Source organism: Neodiprion lecontei, chromosome 2 (assembly GCF_021901455.1).
Source record: "Neodiprion lecontei isolate iyNeoLeco1 chromosome 2, iyNeoLeco1.1, whole genome shotgun sequence".
In the NCBI taxonomy this organism is placed as follows: Eukaryota; Metazoa; Arthropoda; class Insecta; order Hymenoptera; family Diprionidae; genus Neodiprion; species Neodiprion lecontei.
Window position 1 is genome coordinate 18,146,516 of NC_060261.1, and position 19,658 is coordinate 18,166,173.

General features: G+C 36.9%; 1 protein-coding gene across 3 annotated transcripts in view; it reads left to right on the plus strand.

Moving 5' to 3' along the window:
- LOC107218031 overlaps positions 1 to 11,469 on the plus strand; it is a 489,709-nt gene extending 478,240 nt beyond the window's left edge. For 2 of the 3 annotated variants that reach the window (XM_046732062.1, XM_046732064.1), the window contains 2 exons: positions 5,646 to 5,788; positions 7,871 to 11,469. In XM_046732062.1, coding sequence (XP_046588018.1) covers positions 5,646 to 5,788; positions 7,871 to 7,974 — 247 coding nt within the window. In that variant the 3' untranslated portion in view covers positions 7,975 to 11,469. The remainder of the gene's footprint in view (positions 1 to 5,645; positions 5,789 to 7,870) is intronic. The other variant, XM_046732065.1, reaches the window with a different exon arrangement.
- Positions 11,470 to 19,658: the final 8,189 nt, after the last annotated feature.

Here is a 19,658-nt window from a genome sequence, read left to right on the forward strand (position 1 = left end):
TTCACTCACTGAAACCGGAAAAAATACTTAAACGAATCCATCACGGCAGGTTTTTTCTTGAAATGGTGTTTGTAGTTTCATTTCGAGTAAAACTCCCGTTTATTTCGAAATTTGGTGCACTGTTCTTGATGCTAAAAATCCAATGGCATAATGATTTCTTACTTCCATTTAATATGTATCAGAGTGAGACTTAAAAATAAATACAAATACGAAAACAGAAAATGGAAAACGGAAGCGTGTTCGGAGACGTATCGAAGAGAAGAGAAGGTTTTATAGGCGAAAAGAATGAACACGTAATGCTGACTATATTTCATAAAGAAATTGTTTGTTGAATTTTATAAAAAATATTGTTTAGTTCATTGTAATAAAACGTTTTTTTTTTTTTTTTATTATCGTTATGCTTTGTCATGCAAACACCTTGTATTTTGCAAGAGTACTGGACGTGATCGACAGGAATGGAAGTCATTTTTAGGTTCAGCAAACTCGAAAACATGATATTTACCAAAAACATCCCACGTGGCTGAAAATAAAATATACTTTTCTGCAGACCTGTGTAATCACATGTACATGAAGTGCTTTCGACAGTAGAGGTGATGGGATAGGTACATGGCTACTCTAGATATACGAGCAGAGCTGCAACATGCGATTGTTAATTTGATTTCGGTCAGAAGTTTTTTCCGGGTGACAGATCGAGCCCCTAAATTTCGGTCACCTTTATGCTAATTTCTGGGTAACATACAGGAAGAATAATGGGGGATAGGGAGTGAAGAGGCAAGTCATTGTCCCGACTATAATTCAAGTGAATGCACTTCAACGACCAGTTATTATTGTTCACGTGGTGAATCTAGGTAGATTTTAGCAAGTTACCGGGGTGCCACAGGGAACTGAGTTTGTATAGCAAACGCTAAATGGGGCTGCGTGTCACAAGGCAGAATAGAGAAATAAATGAAGCTGGACACATGAGTCCTTGGGTCTGCGACTTGCAAATTTAACATTGAAACAATTCTGAACCAACCGATAGAGTTTTTGACTCTACCCTGAGCCTTGGGTCATTCCCAAGTTTCTGAATTGGGGGTTTCTCTGCTGTAACGAGCTTTCAAGAGTCGTCCTGGTCATGACGTCCAAGAGTGCATACTAAAACCTCTTCCACGAACACTGATGAAAAACAGCGAAATACTTAATGCTATGTTGGCAGAATATGACATATTAGTGCAACGCACTCCCCCCTCCCTGTAATTAGCTAGTAGTAGAGATGTTCGAGCTCAGGTGATGGCGCCAGTCCTTATCTTGGACTCAGGTAGTTTAGACATTAATAAATCGCTATGAATTAATTGTCCTTATGCCTCATTTGAGCATATCTCCGGTTACCACAATTCTCATCTTTTCGAAAATCATTAATAAACACCACGGGGCAAGAAGATTATCTGGTGTTAGAACGCTTCGATGGCAGTCGTTTTCATACTGGATAAAAACTCATAGCAAATACTGTTATTCAATGATGTGATAATACATGAGTGCTAGAATAACTGAGTTGAAAAACACAAAATCATGTGATTAGGTATAGACACTCAACGTGGCCCGCGATAACAATACAGACTCACGAAGACGTCTCCAGAGTCGGTTAGAAAAAGTTTGGAAGTCAGTCTGAGTTGTGGTTTAGCCCTTTAGCGCCGCAAAGAAACCGCGGGCGTTCGTCAATGCAACAGCTGATCCTCCTCCGCTTCTCAGATCTGCTACTTACGATTTCTCTGCATCTGTATTGAAGTAACATTGCAGTACAGGCTATCAAGCTTCTCGGCTTTTACCTTTCCACAGAAATTTTACTGGTGGTGTTCGGTGAAATCGCAGCTCGACTGCCACGTCATCATCAATTTTTCAATGATTCTGCATGCGAATAACGTTTCACCGATCATTTTCAGAATTTCATTCGATTTTTCTCTTACTTATTTATTCTCATTATTTCACGTATGCTGTGGAATCCGCTTTGAAGCAACCTAATCGTAATCCGCATTCAATAAGCGGCTTTGCTTCTTACGGTAAACATTTGACCTTGATCACTTGTCACAAGCAGAGCACCGTGAATTAGGAATTCGGAGAAATTGCATATTGTGCTGCGAATTTGGAAAGTGGGCGATTTCTGATAAGTCTAAAGTTTACAGCATCAGCAAAGGCGAGCGCTGTAATCACACGAGTTAGGTATCACCGACTACACGCAGATATAAGGCACGATATTTTTTCTAATTCCTGTAAATAAAATTTCGATTTAATCTTTCCGGTCACAGTGGGACGGTCAACGTCTCAACTCAAAAAATTTCATGACGTAGCCTTATCACAGTTTATTTACAACTTCAAATGACCCTTGCTACTTCGTATAACCCCAAAAACCCGCGAGTAACAATATTCAGGCCAAAAGATTAAGTTGAACAATCTGTAAATGAAAGGGTTAAGAGGCAACGGATGTGCTACTGATGGCACGTTAAAGTGGAGCTAGGTAACTTACACTTAATGACATAGTACGTGCGATTGAGTTATTTGAAAGTGTAGGTACTTGCGCCAAAGAAAACTCTCATGTGTAAAATAAAACTTTTCAGTTATGCACATGCACCAACGTCGTTCTACCGCACTTTTTGAAAATCTTAACTTTCCAAGTAGGTGTTGCCGTTAGTGGCATCTTCGTTGCTTCTCAAATCAAACTTTCATCCAACGGTGTTGGCAACAATAACGTATGTCTGCCTCGTGTGATCACAGTGCGTATCTTGGCTCATGCTGCAACGTTAATACTAAGACTCATCTGACTGCATCTAACCAATTTCGAACTCGTATTCGTGTGAACGCAGCACTCGCCTTTGCCGCTGACAATATACAATTTCGATGTTCCTATTGTTGTAACCTGAATACAAAATAGTTAGGCTAAGGTCCGACGGACAAATTAGAAACTTATGTACGTTTGGGGACAATGAATCTGAGACCGGTTGGTGTCAGCCATAGAAGGTTGGTTATTTAGAGATCATCTCATGTATACTTGGGGACAATGAATCTGAGACGGCTAATTTTTTACACTAGACAGTTATGTTGGCAACATAGAGAAACCTGTAGTGCCATAGTCAGCAGAGCAACAAACTCAGTCTCAATAAATATGACGTAACCCATGACCGTCGCTGACGTGTCAATCCTACAAGTCATTACCCCCGCGGTATTCTAAGGTTAGATTCGACGGTCATGGGTTATATTATGTTTCTTGAGATTGAGTTTGTTTCGCGCTCGACCGACTATGGCGCTGTAGGGGTCTCTGTGTTGCCAACATAACTGTCTAGTGTAAAAAATGAGCTATCTCAGATTCATTGTCCCCAAGTGTACATGAGATGTTCTCTCTAAACAACCAACCTTCTATGGCTGACATCAACCGGCGTCAGTTTATAATGAGACGCGTAATATGAAGAAGGGTAAAAACGTATTATCCATTCATAAATGTTGTAACGAACTAGAAGCTACAGAATAAATAGAACCGGTTCGTTAGCTTATGAAGTGAACAAACAAGCAGCAAAATTAAAAGATGAGGAAATATCCTTTAACGGCAATGCGTGTTTACAGTTTATAGTCTGAGACAGGACTGCTTTTACAATAATGTTAGTTTACATAGTAACCTCATTCATTTTGTAACATATGAAAAATTTTATATATCTTTTGTCTGTGACCACTACTAGATCAGAAAGGGGGGGGGGGGGGGGGGGGGGGGGGAACGAATGATTTCACCTTTTGTAACAATATTATTCGTTGTCTAATGAACTTCTGTAGAATTTTATCCAGGCCAATCAGGCGAGTAACCTTTTAAAGCTACCACCTAATGTAACAAAGAACTTATGAAAATAAAGGTTTCATTTAAAGAAATTAGAAAAATATTTTATTGCACATAATTTGAAAATTATAAATAGTTCTGTTTGTTATTTCTTTTTTTCTGATAGAAATAGCGATAAATTATATGGTATTTTCATTCATTCATTCATTCAATCACTCTCGTATTCGCAACATAAATTTCTGGTCAAAAGATGTATGAGAAAAAATATTATAAATATAACTGACTACTGGTATCTTACATATCAGATAACATGCGTGACTCACAATCAGCAATTGTCTGCAGTGACATAAAGCCGAAGTGGTAATTTTACCATATAGTCGTATTATACAGCCCGTGAACTCCAGCAGCCGGATGTTGCACGAATATTTTGTGGTCTGAAGCACATGTTAAATCGTAGTCGACTTTTACAGTAGTTAATTACTGTTGTCAGCGTGTTCATTTCCTGATAGCATTTTTTAACGGTGAGAGACACTCGTACTGGACATTGTCATATACACGTATATATAAATCTCCGGAGGTTTCATTTTGTGAAATGAATGTGAGGGGGGAACAATATTTTTGTGCGCCGAAACTGAATAAAGAAGCTGAAAATAAAAGATGGCAGACGACAACGTGAAAATTATGGAATGAATGTTTAAAAACTGATACTACTTCAGTTGAACATAAAATTGAATTTTATCACGAGAATATTTGCGCGTCATGGAAAAATCTTTTAATTGTATATTCAATTAAAAAATTTAACCTTCAACGACTCTAGTGAAATCGTATTTCTTCGATATAAGGGTCGTTTTACTTGTTCGATTTTGAATTGAGCATGGTTTCAGTTATAAATAGAATTATTAAAAATCATCTGAATTCTTGAATAAGAAATTAATAAATCTCTAAGCTTCTCTTCTTTACTTTTTACTTGATCTTTTTCTCCTCTTCTTTGGTGTGTAAAACTCAACGTCTTTCTGTCTGTCTGTCCGGATGTTACCTTATAACTCCAGAACAACTCAACCAATTTTAATTCTGTATTTTTTTGTGGATAGCTACTTCGTCTGGTCAGGTTTTAGACTATATTTTGTTATAATCAATTCAATAGTTTTGGAGATATCAGAATATTTGCAAACCAAGTCGGAACGGGATTACACACTTATGCGAATGCTGACTGAACGATTACAGATAGAGGAAAGTTATGTTGAAGCGTTCTCAAGGTTTCGAAGAGCTCTCCAAAACAAAAAAAAAAAACGTCTTTGAGAGCATATCGCAATGTCTGATAGTTTTGCCATAAGGGGCATTTGAAAATATTCACAGGTAGAGCCACAACGTACTGCTAGAGTCTGAAGTTACAAAGAATGTACGTTGTATTAATGAAATTCAACTTGATTATCTTTGGTCACAGGTTCTAAATTTTTTATATCCATAATTTCTTATCGTTTCGACACTATATTGTCAACTGTAAATTCAATGCCAAAGTATGATACTCCATTTTCGTAAGAATTAAAATATCCAGGCAAAGATGTTACGAATTACCCGAGCATTTTCTAAAATTATATGAGTTCAATTTTATTACATTGGTGATCGGTCGGTGATACGCTTCTTCTCTCTAAATAGATATTCTGAACAGCTTCTAGAATTTAAATATGGTAATACGATTTCCCTTCGTCCTTTTCACTAACAGAAATAAGGATTTATTGCATTAAAACTCGGTGTGTTTTCCACTCCCCAAGATAGAACAAGAAATCAAGGTGGAAAGGAACAGAGAAAGCTGTGGGGTCTTGAATTCATTTGCAAATTATTGTTTCAGTGTAAAGACAAACTTGATGGAAGAAGGGGCGAACTCTACACTTAGCATAGCGAGGGTTGGCCCCGCAGACAGCGGAAACTACACCTGCACGCTAACGATGATGCCAGACCAACCCGCTATTGTTCACGTGCACGTGCTTAACGGTGAGTGTCATGACTTGGAGCCCCTTTAACCCTTTGAATTACACATTGTTGTGCTAAGTCAACTTTTATAACAAGATAGAATTCGCTGGTTTTTGAGGTCGCTGATTACGAATCTGAAATCAGATATCAAAACTTCAAGATGGCGGATTCAATAAGGCGGACGAAAATTTCAAATTTAATCAAATCCGGTCAAAAAAACTCTATGCAGGGGCTTACGGACACGCTGATTAGATTCGCCATACTGAATGTCCAAAATCTGATTTCAGATTCGTAATCAGCGATCACAAAAGTCCCTGGACAGAGTTTTTTCTGCGGATACGATCGAATTTGAAATTTTTGTCCGCCATATTAGATCCACCATCTTGAATTTTTTAAATCTGATTTCTGATTCGTAATAAGCCACCCTAAACACTTATAAAATATGTAAAATATGTATATGTGTACGTGTTTTCTTTCTCGAAAATGAATTATTTCTTCAATTATTACGATTTTTTACAATCAATTCGTTTCGAACAATAATAATTCACATCATATTGCAATAATAACCGTCGAATATTGAAAACCTATTAGTATATTATCAGAAATAGCCAAAAAACCGCAAAGAAATATGTTGTTGAGTTCTCTGAATACACAAAAAATGGATATGAATTAGGTGGTAAGAATACTTACCATTATGACCCAAAGGGTTAACCATTCGCTCGTATTAAATTTATCGCACCAGATCTGCCTATCAAAATTGATTAAAGAACTTGATGAAGTATCTAATATAATAGAACAGGTTGATTGATTTATTAAGGAAATTACAGATATATAAACAAGCTAATAAATAAAGTTTAAGAGTATAATTGTTTATAAGTTGACATTAGTTTCATAATTTTGAGGTACAAAGTGGTCGGTCCAAATTTTATGTATAGTGTGTGCTACCTGTGCACATTTTACATGGTGAGGATAACCCCGACATGCGACTTTGCAAGACGGATTTTGACCCTGATATTAAAGGTTACACGTGGCCAAAGTTTTGTATTACGTTGAAAAAATTCCTTTCGTCTGGAGCGTCAAGTGTTTAAAAAAAACTGTAGTGCGCTCTGAATTATCTAGTACCATCAAAAAAATGTTCTGTGCATCGAAATAAATCTCCAAAAATGAAGAAAGAATTAATGCTGAATTATTTGTGTACTGACAAAATGAGAGCATAAGTTTTTCTTATCTTAATGGCCAAAATTTTCAATAATCTTAGTCAAGTTGGCCGTCCAACTTCTAATTTTCCGAATGTTCTTTATTGAAATCATTTGGTGGGGGTTTGATAGTTCGCTTTGGAAATTTAGTGGCCAAATATGTCTTTCAAATTTGAAAATCAAAGTTTGCTGGTCAAGCTGGCCTCTGTTATATCGACATTTTCAAATCTCCTTTCTGCACTCGTTTTGCGGCTGTTTAAAGATGATCGGTACTCTATTTGCAATTTTGGCAGTGAATAGTTTTCCTTAGAACAGATGAAATTAAAAATAATATTGGAGCGCTGTAGCTCTGTGAATATATTGTTCAATCAAAAAAGTAAGAAGTAGGTTTTTATCTACTTTTTTGATTGAACAATATATTCACAGAGGGGGAAAACAATGTGATACTTTTACATGATTATTCACCAATCTTTGAATTTCTTGAAAATGACCACCAGTTTTTGGTCAACAAAAGAAGAACCGTGAATTCAAATCGAAAAAGAGTGGTGAATAATCATGTAAAAGTGTCACATTTTTTTCCCCTTTTTCAATTGCGAAGTCGTAGTATAAAAGTCATTCTGACAGTTAAAATTGTAACTGAGATCCACTTGAAGATCTACGACAACACAATAGTTTCACACGGAAATTACTATTCTTGCATTCGTAACGATCTTCAGATGATATATTCGATCCGTTCTCCGTTTTTGCATTAAGGATGTCCTGGCTCTACATTCTCAACCAAAAGTGAATCTCAGGTCGATTAATTATTCGAAACCTAACGTTTGCCGTGGAATTTTCATTTCAGGTGGGCGAGGAGGGTGGAGGAGGTCAATTTGAACGTGGTGTTTGAGTATGATCTTTGTTTCAGGAGAAAGTTTAGCGGAGTTGCATCACGGCTCAGCGAGTAAACGCGATGGGGTCTGTCTTCCAATTCTCCTTGGTTTCCTACTACGAATCGTCGTGGTGAGATGAAGAACCGAAACCAGCGCATCCCGCGCAAATACTTACGTTCTACCATACAAGAGACTGAACGAAGCTTACCTTTAGTGATCGTGAAGGAGCAGGGAAGAATAAATTATAAACAGAGTGTTTTCTATGGCTTGATTGGACCTTACGTAGAAAACCAGCATTGAAAATTTGAATTACCTGGAAAACTCATACCCTGTTTCATGTAAAAAGAAGTGGTGATTTGTTAGATATAAGCGCAGTAACTCTATAATACATCGGGAAAAAAATTGATTCTCTATCTCTGTGCATACCGCAGTATCGACTGTGTTCAATTATATTTCGAGACTAGTTTTCGAGATTGCAATGTAGTACTGCTCCTTTCTGCTAAATGTCACCCATTCAGAGAGAATTGAACTTATTTCTTACAATTCCTTTGTTTATGTGCTTCCATGGCTTAATATTGTTGTTCGGTGTACAAGATATACGCCACGCTAAGTGTTTTTTGTACTTTTGCACTTTTATGTTCATGTTAAAAAATTTGTCGTGGAACAACCAAAAAAGGGATGTCACTCCAAAGATAAAGCGAGCGGTAATTTAGAGGATATCGCAAAAGAATACGAAAACCACAAAAAGGTTATATCACACGATGATCAAAAGCAAAAACCGTGTGCATAATCAGCAGAATGATACAAATGGGCTGATGTTGAGAGACAAGAGTATTAGCAAGTAAGAAGAGGGCAGCTTTTTGGTCCAATCTTAGTTTATTAAATTAGTAGGCTTGTATACAAGGTCAAACCGGCATACTTTTTTCACGGGTAAAGCTCGATCAATGGACTAGACACTCAACTTAAGTATATTCTTATTCATTCACAAACAGGTGGATGATGTACAAAATCCCGAATAACCAAATACACGAAAATTTCAATGCAGAATGTTCAAAATTTTGAAATGTCATGATTCCGAAGTACTACGATCTGAAGCTACAAGACTTTGAATTTGAAAGGCTCCAAATGCCAGGGTTCCGAATAATTTGTTTCCAAACTTTCAAAGCTGCGGTAGTGTAATATTCAGGGTGACTGATGTCCTGAACGACGAATCACAAAGCAAGTGAGACTTTTAGAACGCATTTCGATGGTGCAAAGTCCTGAATCATCACTGCGCATGCGCGAGCCACCTGCACATGAGCTTTCAGTGAGCACATATACTGTATGTGAGTGCAAAGGATTCGATACAAAGACATTTCAGAACCTTGCTACATCAAAGTGCAGTTATTTACTGATACGACCATTTAGAAGTTTGTGCATTGTAGATTTTGAACCTTCAGTATTCGGCCGTTTGAACTGTCGGTCATTCGGAATGTTGAATAATCGGGATTGTGCACTTGCGGAGCTCTCATTTTCGAAATCCAGCGTATTCTACTTCTTGCATTCACAACGTTTTGATGTATCAGAGTTTGGCTTTTAAAATAATCAAATCACGGGCTTTTGATTATTTGGAATCCTAGACTCTACTCCAACATGATGTCTTTCACCTAAGAAGATGATTTCTGACAATTCGTTGAAAATGTCGAAGTTCAAAAAACGCCAGTATCTTTGAAGCTTGAGACATTGAATCTTCGTGGTAAAGATTCAACGAAAATTAAGCTGAACTTGCTTGCCTTGCACCGGCATTTAGTTATAAGATGGGATCATGGATAGCATTTGGACTCAAAAGAGAATTAGTCCTTGAATAGCTAAATAACTGAAAAGGACAATTAAAAAAGGCTGTAAGTGCCATTGTTTGCAAGAAAAAAATATCCTACCGATCGGTCATTATGGAGTGAAGTGAAAGCAGTTTTTCTTCAGTTTTTCCCCAATTATTTGTTACAAGCACTTACAGCATCTTGTAATTATCCATTTCAAATACTAGACACCAATTTCGTGGAGTCCCAAAAAATGATCGGCTCAGCTATGGTAGCCTCAGGGATTACTATTTAAATGATTAAACAAACTGACCCGTAAGGCAAGTTCTACCATAATTGTGTGCGGAGCCTCTTTTGAAAAGATAACTTATGGCTTCAACCTTCTAAGATCGCTACAGGAAAAGCCATTACATCCTGGATGATCCGGAGATCATGGAACGCAATAAAAAAGGTTGATTTTTCGGTCCTCCACGCTGTTTTTGTAACACTATCTTTGTTCACGCCACTTCGTTCCGCAGCCGAAGTCGACGCATGGTGAGTGCTAAGAGTTTAAAATTTACGTGTATCCACTTCGCTTTTTTTAGGTTTTGTATCCGTAACTAGGTATGGACCTATCGACTTAAATTCTGAGTAGTGATCGCTCAATACGGTCAATTTTTAAGAAACTCTCTTGAACTGGCACTACATAAATTGACTTATCTTTTGTGTAAAACGGTAAAATCAACTTTTGGCTGCTTCTTATTTTAGTTTGGCATTTCAATTCTGTTGTGCATTTTTATTCAGATGGAACCTTGAGCTTGCTCTATATTTTTTAATCTTATGAGAGACAAGAGAGAGTTTTCATCCGGTGGCCTATGACGCCCGCAAGCAGAGTAACCAGCTCTATCGTAAGATCCTAAAGGAAGTTTTCCTTGTGTGGGGAGAAGAATAATGGATAATTGAACAATAGCTACGGGTCCCAGGTCTCATTATATTCAGGTCCGCAAGTTACTAATTTAAAAGCGCTTAACTCTGTCACCCTGAGCAATATCACTTCCAACTATCACCGAAATAACTCATCGAAAGGTGTTCAATGATTCATATGAGGCTCCATCCCAATATTTCTTTGTTAAAAAACACAGGACCATGGCAATTGAAACCTGATAAGGATTTAAGGTATTTTTTGAAGAAAAATGCCACTATTTTTCAAGGCGCTTTTGGATTGCTGCAGTGAAGATTCACTTTTGGTGGACATCCTAACTTGATAGAATTCTTAAGGGTCCCTCTCAAATCAAAGGCCTTCTGGATAACACTACTGTCATCTAAGTAATTTTCTACCAAAGCGGGTAAGATATCTTATTGAAGAGAGTAACAAACTGATTTCTGAAGTAGCAATACAAGAGAGGGGTGTCAGAATACAGATTCCTTTCCACTCACCGATATTATTTTCACCCAAACACAAACCCTTTTCCACAATGACGTCAACACCTCTGTCACCGCAAACAACCCCTGCTGTACCAACGTTTTATCAACCAAAGGTCAACATCTCGCTGCTTTACTTACAGTTTGCTAAATTTCATCATCATTTCTTAACGACGGTCGCGGTATAGCGGAGACGTAAACCCTTCTCTATGGAACGTTCACTCTCAGGAATTGCCTGGTTCACTTTAGGCGGCTTCCAGTACGATGTCAAACATCCTAAATTCCATAATTATTATTTTCAAGAACTGTTTGTCGATTTAAATTCCGGCGTGGTACCAACCACGTGAAATTCTTTCCCCGTGACTCCGACAACTGTTTGTCGGTGCAATTTCCGGTCCGATATTAACCACCCCACATTCCACAATCAACAGTTGCAAAAGTTGATTGTGATAGTCTTTTCGTCTGCTTCAGATTAACTGAGCTGATCCAGGATGTAATGTATGTAATAGTGTAAGGTGATCAAACAATTGCTTCAACATGCGCTACATACCGCTCTTGCGCTTTCTGTAATTCGCTTATCACACATACCTCCACGTACACACTATATAGTCATACGTAGAGCTCGTTTTATAAAAGTATTCCCACTACGGCAAAAGGCAGTTCAAGATTCAACTTACCAACCGCACGTAAGAAGAAGAAAGAAGAAGATGAAATCCAAGAAATGTCTGAAGTTTATCAATATTATGGAACTAAGTATCAAACTTTAGATGAATCATTGTCAAAAAACGGAAATTCAAAAATGGGTCATCTTTGGAACTCAAAATATACAGTTTCTGAGCAAAATTCTTGCACAAGGCGTCAACGGTTACAGAAAAAAAAAAAATTCTCACAACGATCGGTCTCTTGAAATCGTTTTCGACGAAATTCAAACGACTTCAAAAAACGGATGAAAATTTGCACAACCAAAACAGAAGCGATCGAATGCACTGGGAAGAATTGCGGTCTGCTTTCAAGGGGAGAATTCGAACTGGATCCACCGTTAATTTGCTACATAAAGACGTGGAGAGTTTTCTATGAAATGCAAAGGAATTTGCTGTTACAAGCCTAAATAATGCTTTGCAAGGGGTGAGGAGCTTGAAAGTATACGTCGTCCCGGCTTGTGAATTCCACGTAAGAATAGATGATCACATAGTTGAAGAAATCATATTTTTTAACACGAGAAACAAAATTATCCTTCAGTCAAAGAATATCAGCAAATAGTTCATAGAAAATCTGACACCCGGTTTGTTAACAAAGGTTTAAGCTTTCCACAAAAACGACTCAGGCCGGTAGTTAACTGAAACTATATAAATCTCACCATCAACATTAACAAGTATGCGCCCTGACGAGGTGGTCTGCATACCTATACTCTGTTACCAAAGCATATAAGAGTTAAGAAGACTGAAGTAAACATCCGAAGCAACGACTACATCTGCTTTCTTTGGTCGGTCACTGTAACTCTGTTACCGACCAACAACAATCCTAGCGTAACTAGCTCGTACCCACATTCCAGCTCAGTGCAGTGGTATGACGATATAAGCTTTCGTACATCTCCAGACAGCATTTCAAAATTTGAAAAACTTGACGGACATCCTAATAATGTTTATGGCATAGATCAAGATTATCGAAAAAACAGTGAAATAGTACCGTGTTACTTCAGCTGAAATAAAGCTGATAAACCTATCATTCATTTTGTAGTATTAGAAACCGAAATTATAGTGGACGACGATGATGTTGATATGGAAAATTATGAAAAAAGTGCAATCCATCATTCGGCGTGAATTCGGAATTTATCTCGATTAAAAAATTCGCAATTCTTTAGCCATCGTTGTTATACTTGGTTATGTAATCAATGCCTGACTCGTTTCCAATCTTAAAGGTGTGTGTCAAAGCACAGCTTTGATTGCACAGCTTTCAAGAAGAGCAGTAACTTTACGGGTAAAGGAGAAAATTTTGAAATTAAATCAAATTAAACACCAAGAAACTTTACATTTACGCGGGTCTTGAGTCTTTATTGTAACCCACACTTAACATGTCGGGTAACAAAACCATTTATCAGAAGTATGTGCGCTTCGGTTTCTCTCGCGGCAGAGTTCTACTTTGGTGCTCCTCACGCTTTTCGTCCTTCTTTTCAAACTACTGCGTTGTCTCCGCCAGATGAATTTTGCAGACATTGTTGCCGATTCCCCGTTTGGTGTCGCATAAACTTAAAAACAAAAATACACAAAAAGCCTGAAATATGACTTATTCGCTAGCCTGTCAAGTATTTCTTCTCGGGTCTCTGATGCGTGAACCTCGTTCTGGCGCTCTTTCTCTACCTTACTCTACCTTATCTACAGTTATATTCACGTCATCACTAATTTTGGGTTCCACCTAGGATTCAAGGAGCCGTTTGTAACGTGTATCGAAAATGCCACGTCACAACGCATAGAAACAAAAAAAAATTAACAGGAAATAGAAGAATAACGTTTTCTTTTACTCTGAACATGTGGTGATATCTATCAGAAATGAGCCGTACTACGTTGTAATCACCTTGAACGAGCCTTTGATATAATTCGGAACGAACTTTGCAATAGATGACTTGCTTGATCGGGTTATTATTGATCAGACCCAATGGCATCTTGAAAATGAAAATAGAAAGAGTATCTATGTGAACATATGATTATTCTAACCTAAATGGGCCAGTCTCCGTACGGTACTTACCACTTCGATGAGTACCGAGTTTAGAAAACATTGGAATAGAACGTTATTCTGTTCTTATTATGCTATTAAGATAACTTTAGAACTATTTAACTGTTTAAATCCAAATTCTGTTCAGTTCCGAGTTAGAAAGATCCACGTTGATTGAAACTCGGATCAAAGGGACCGTTGAGCCGTTCTCGAGATATTGGAATTGAATAATTTTGTCTTTTGAAAAAGTAAACAGAAACACTACTGAAAGTTGATGTCTTTGTTTCCCAAAAACTGAATTTTACAGAATAGGATGAGAAAGGCATATTGCAACAACGAACAATACCAAATGAGTGAAAATTTGTTTCAATGCTTTGTCAATTTAGTTTTTATCGAAACATAAGGTGAAATTTGTAATATGATGAAAGCAATGACTGATAATTTTCGAGATGCGAATTTGTAAATACTTTTTCCAAAACCTGCTTGGAAACATTGAGTTTTGAAGACTGTAGAGCGTACATGAAGGGCCCCATTTCTGAACAGAGTAATAAAACGTGCTTAGCGCATGTGCATAGGTAGAATGCTGTATTATATTTCACACACTAGGGCTCTCCTTGGCGCATGCGCACGTTCGAGTAACTCAATTCTACGGCCATTTCATAAAGCGTAAGTTACCTAAATGGCACAGGAAAAATTATCAACAATAAGAAACGGGTTTACCATTACCTTGAAAATTCCTACTATTCCAATCGAACCATCCTTCTTTAATGATGGAATAATGTGGGTCCCCCACTCACTGTACTCTGTGGGTTCAATTGTTCAATTGTTTTTCAATTAAGGTTTACTTTAACGCATCTTTTTGTGAAACGTCCAAACCCCGGTAAAACCTTTGTTGCTTCTTAAATCAAACTGCTTCACAGGTTTCGGAAAAAATATCGTACGTCGCAATGGCAGAGTCGTGCGATCAAACCGCTTGCCCTGGCTCATGCTATAAATTTCACACTCATTGAAAATCACCAACTTTCCGCACTCGTAACACAATACTAATTATTTCCGACTTAACGATAATGTTCACTTTTTTGACCTGACAAGCTGGAGAAAAGTATCATATGATTCATCCATATACGTTCTCCCGCAAATGAGTTTTTCTGGTTTTCTCTTTGTTTGTCAATTTTGAACTAATTCCCTCTGTATTATTATGAACTTTCAACAATATTCTAGCTTTTAACCTCTAAAATGCTCACACTTACATATAAATGGTAAAATCACAATAATTTTTCATACAAATATGCTTTAATTGGGTTTTTTCACATATTATGATGATTTTTTATCGAGAAAAAAAACATTTCAGTGTAATTCCGAAATTAAGTAGAGGAAATATCAGTTGATTACATAGATCTACAAAATAAAAACTTTTTTTGTTGCCCTAATTTTTTCTGTTAATTTTGCTGTTTGGGAATGAAGAATTCACGAATATAATTATGGTTATATTAGATTGATCCTGGTTTTTATGACATTGTAGTATTGCATTCGATATGACTCAATGTTTATAGGCGAATTTCTCACAATCGGTTACAATTAAGAAAATTAGGTATCAGTACTTTTGGATAGAGTGTAAAATTTTCTATAAGAATTTGTATTCAGATAGTTTATATATCATACCCTTTACGAGAAAAAAAAATTCAAAAATTTTCCGAATTTTGTTTACGTGTTAAATAACACGTAATACATTAAATAAATGGAAAACAGAAAAATTCAATATTAAGAGCTCGTTTTTTTTGGAGATATTCCATTTGATATGCTTTATCGAAATTTTTATGCGCGTTTGATAATTTTTTTTTTTTTTTTGGAATACCCGCCTGCCCTCCTTTTGACTAAACTCGTGATGCCGTATTTTTCATGGCATCAACAACAAAGTATTACATTTTCTAAATTTTTTTTCACTTTCGTCTAAATTAAGTATGTGCAATTAAAACTATTGATAGTATTTTTTTGATAAACTTCAGATGTGAAGGAAGAAAAATCGAATTTTTCACCTAAGTATTGCGTTTCTGAGTCATCTATGAAAATCTCGAAAAAAAAAACTAAGCTGTATTTCCGTGTGGTGGAACCTTCAAACGGATTATTTCGTGGGGAACGATGTATTTTTCAGGAATACACGTCATTATCTTGGGAAAAGTAATATGTGTCAAAAAAATTAAGACTTCGACGTGGAAAATCTTCGTATTTTCTTTTCAGTTGCCAACTGTTCCGTAGAGTCAAGAATTACTTTAAAAAAGGTTGTATAATTATGCACAGAAATGAGAATCAAATTCCTTTCCATGTAAGAACAGCAGATTAATCAAATTTCCAATGCCAGGCTGCTAGGTGAGAATTGGTAGATAGAACTATACAGTGTGCAGCGGTGCGTCGAAAAGAGATTTTGCCGCATAAAATGGTGAAAATAGCAGAGAGAAATCGCGAACTAAGTCGGGTGAAGAAAGGCTGAATTCAACATCGTCCACAATAAGTTCCGGCTCTTCTCTCTTCGACGCTTGCTTTTGTCAGACTGTATCTAATGGATGACGCCATAGCCGACCGAGTGACATGAAAATAGAAAAGTTGATACGCTGGAGACGAAAGCAACTGTTGTACTCAGTTCGGAAAACATGTGACGTCGGTTATCAATATGGAATCGAAAAACGGAGGGAAAATAGGAGAAAGCAAATGACAAAGGACGAGAAGAGGATGAAATCATCCGTTGCCTACATCATCTTGTTATGTGACAAAACAAGACTTTCGGTGAGACATTACTACTACTTACAATTAGAAATACGGACCCCTTTAAGCAGTTTATAATTAACACAATTCATCACCAGAACTAAGGCAAGCTTTAAAGTCAGCTACTTTGCATCGCGACATTTACGCTGCGACATTGCTGGTTTAAAATGACATTCAGTTGGACGGTAATTACAAACTCTATACATCATCGATATAAGGAACGCACTGCTTCACCAAAGCAGCGTCCAAATGAAATCTTGTGAGAGTTATGTTTGAAAACGAAAGTGAAGTTTGATTAGTGTTAAATGCTGTTAAAATCAAATGAAACTATTGTACGAAGGAAAATATATGACCATGCTTAAGTTACAAAAAAAAAAAATAATATGGCGCGTAAAATCACTGAAGATCACATACAAGATAAATCTACACGTTATTACTTTCGAAGAATCTCACTCTTGTCACTGTTAATGACCATTTCTATACGAAATTCTGTAATCAACACTGTCGTCTGTGATTATACATCGCTGCATAGTTGTTCAATTAACCTTCTTATTAAAAGACGTGGTATGAGTTTTTTTTCACTCAGAGGACATTGTTTTAAGTGAATTTAATTGGATAAGCTTCCTTTTGAAATCTCATTCACATTGTTGCATTATACAGGTATAAATACGCGACAAGGAAGCTGTGCTTACAGAAATACGAAACTGACAACTATAAAATTTCACATAGTCAGAAATATACTCGGATGAAAAATGTACATTGTAAATTTTTCTTATAGAAACTCTAGCAGTTATGCATAGATATAAATATTGAGTAATTTAACACGTGAATTGCTGTTTCATGGAGACGCGTTGTAACTATACAAAAATATAAATAGGGATATAATATATGCGACAATCGACATTGTCGATTCATTTTTAAGGATGATATTGATATGATACATGGGTTTAAAGAAACAACTGTATATTCTTTATGCATTGCGTTGTCATCGTCGAGTTGTGCACCGAATTCTCAGGTATCGAGAAAATGTTACAGCGACGTTTATTTTGAGAAAAAGTTAATCTTTATGAAGTAACCTTGTATAATAATAATAATAAAAAAAAAAAACTATATGGTGCGAATGGAAAGTAACGAAGTTTTTATATCCACTTGTAAAAGTTACATCGTTTAACCAGCTTCAATCAACTCAAACAGATTATCTGTAAAATTCCTTAAGGTCATGGAATACTCTTACCTTTATCGATCGAGCAAGCTCTCCATTTTTCATCCTATATTAAATAACCAAACGAACAAAAATGGTTCGAAATTCAGGAAAGCGTTACTTGGTTGGCCGTGCGCCCAGCTAATCGTGAGAGCATTTTTTATTTACAAACTTATTGTAATTTTTAGTTCTCGTCTGGCGACTTCAATATTCTATGGAAACAGTCTCACGATGGCTCACTTTACTCTTCAATCTTTCAGAAATCGTTCAAACTATCTTAGCTACGCACTTTTTAGCTCCTAAAATGCGGTAAATGTGGGAATAGTAACACGCGTCAAAAAACTACACATCTTTCCGACGATTTTCGCGATATGACTAACTTTTCTGAATTCCGTTACAAAAAAAAAGCGATGCACCGTCGAAATTTGAACCTTTCTCGTTCGTTTCTTTGTTTAATATAGGAAGAAAAAGAGTGAATCTGCTCGGTCGGTAAGCGTAGGAGTACTACATGACCTTAACTTTCTGTCTTCTGCGTATGTTGCTGTCTTTTTTACGGTGTGTAGAAAGGTTATGTGTGCGAAAATTGCCAAAGAGAGAAGAGATGTGTCCGGAGTGAGCAAAGCTGACGGCAGTCAGGCTAGTGGACTGTTCAATTTCGATTGCAAGCTGTGTATAGAGGAAGAATGAAACAAATCGAAATAACTGGACAAATAGCCGAGTCCCACGTGTCTTCAGGTGCTTATTCGAACACAAGGCTAATCCGTGGTTGAGGAACGTGGTCGACGATGACCGAGGACATAGTATGATGTAGGATCATAAGAAATACAAATACACACAAACATGCATTTCTTTTACTCTATCAATTGTTCATCCTACACCTAATGTATGAAATAAACAGAAATAATCTTAAGATTTATTCAACGATACCAATGATATTCTTACAAGGAACCCTAGGTAGATCGACCCCTCCGATTTTGATGGACTTTATACATGCTGTACTGCATCGAAAACCAAGTTACACATACATTTTTGTATTTGCTAATAAACGATTTAAACGGGTGAAAACAATTCCCAAAGATGAGCACCCAACGGGGTGGTTTCTTGATACGCTTGATGGATTTGAATGTAACAAACACTGAGGTTTTTTATTGACTTATAAGAATGGAGTTGTTTTCATTCATCAGCACCATTTATTAGCAAATAAAAAAATATACGCGTCTTTTAGTTTTCGTTGCACTGTAACATGTATGAACTAAATCTAAATCGGAGGGGTCAACCTATCTAAGGTTTCTTGTCATTCAGAGAAACTAAATTTCTTTCTCCTCAGTGTCGAAAGATCCAACTTTTTTCCCATAATGCATGATATGTTTGTTTGATTGCGAATTACATATTTGCGACATCCCGATGATTAGAATTGTTAGAATTCGTCATAAACAGAGCTGCGCAATGAAAACGAACGTCAAAAGTTCACATATAAAAGTGGATTCTAACCGATTGTACAGCTGTGTCGCCTGCTGCGTAGAATAAATAGATAGTAGCAGAAGTCACCGATAGTCTTGAATCGGTCCGAATCCACATCCATACATGTACCTGAAGAATGGGAATAATGAAAATCTGTAAAAAATACTGTGAAGACTAATTGATCAATAGATAGAAAACGACAAAGGGAGAGAAAAGCGCGTTGGGACTTTGTTCTGAAATTCCGAGTTAGCATACATTGGTGAAAAAAATGGTATGGCGATGAATGGAGAAGAAGCGACGAGAGTAAATACAAAGTGTGAGTGATACCCGAAATTCTCTCTCACGGCCTTGATTGGCAGTATAACTTTGACTGCGGTAATATAATTTAATCGCTTTGATCAAACAGAATTTCATATCGTTATCTCATTTCGACCTGAGTTCGGTGCTCGTCGCGGGTAAAATTCTTTAGAGCGTAACGAGACGAGGGTGGACTTT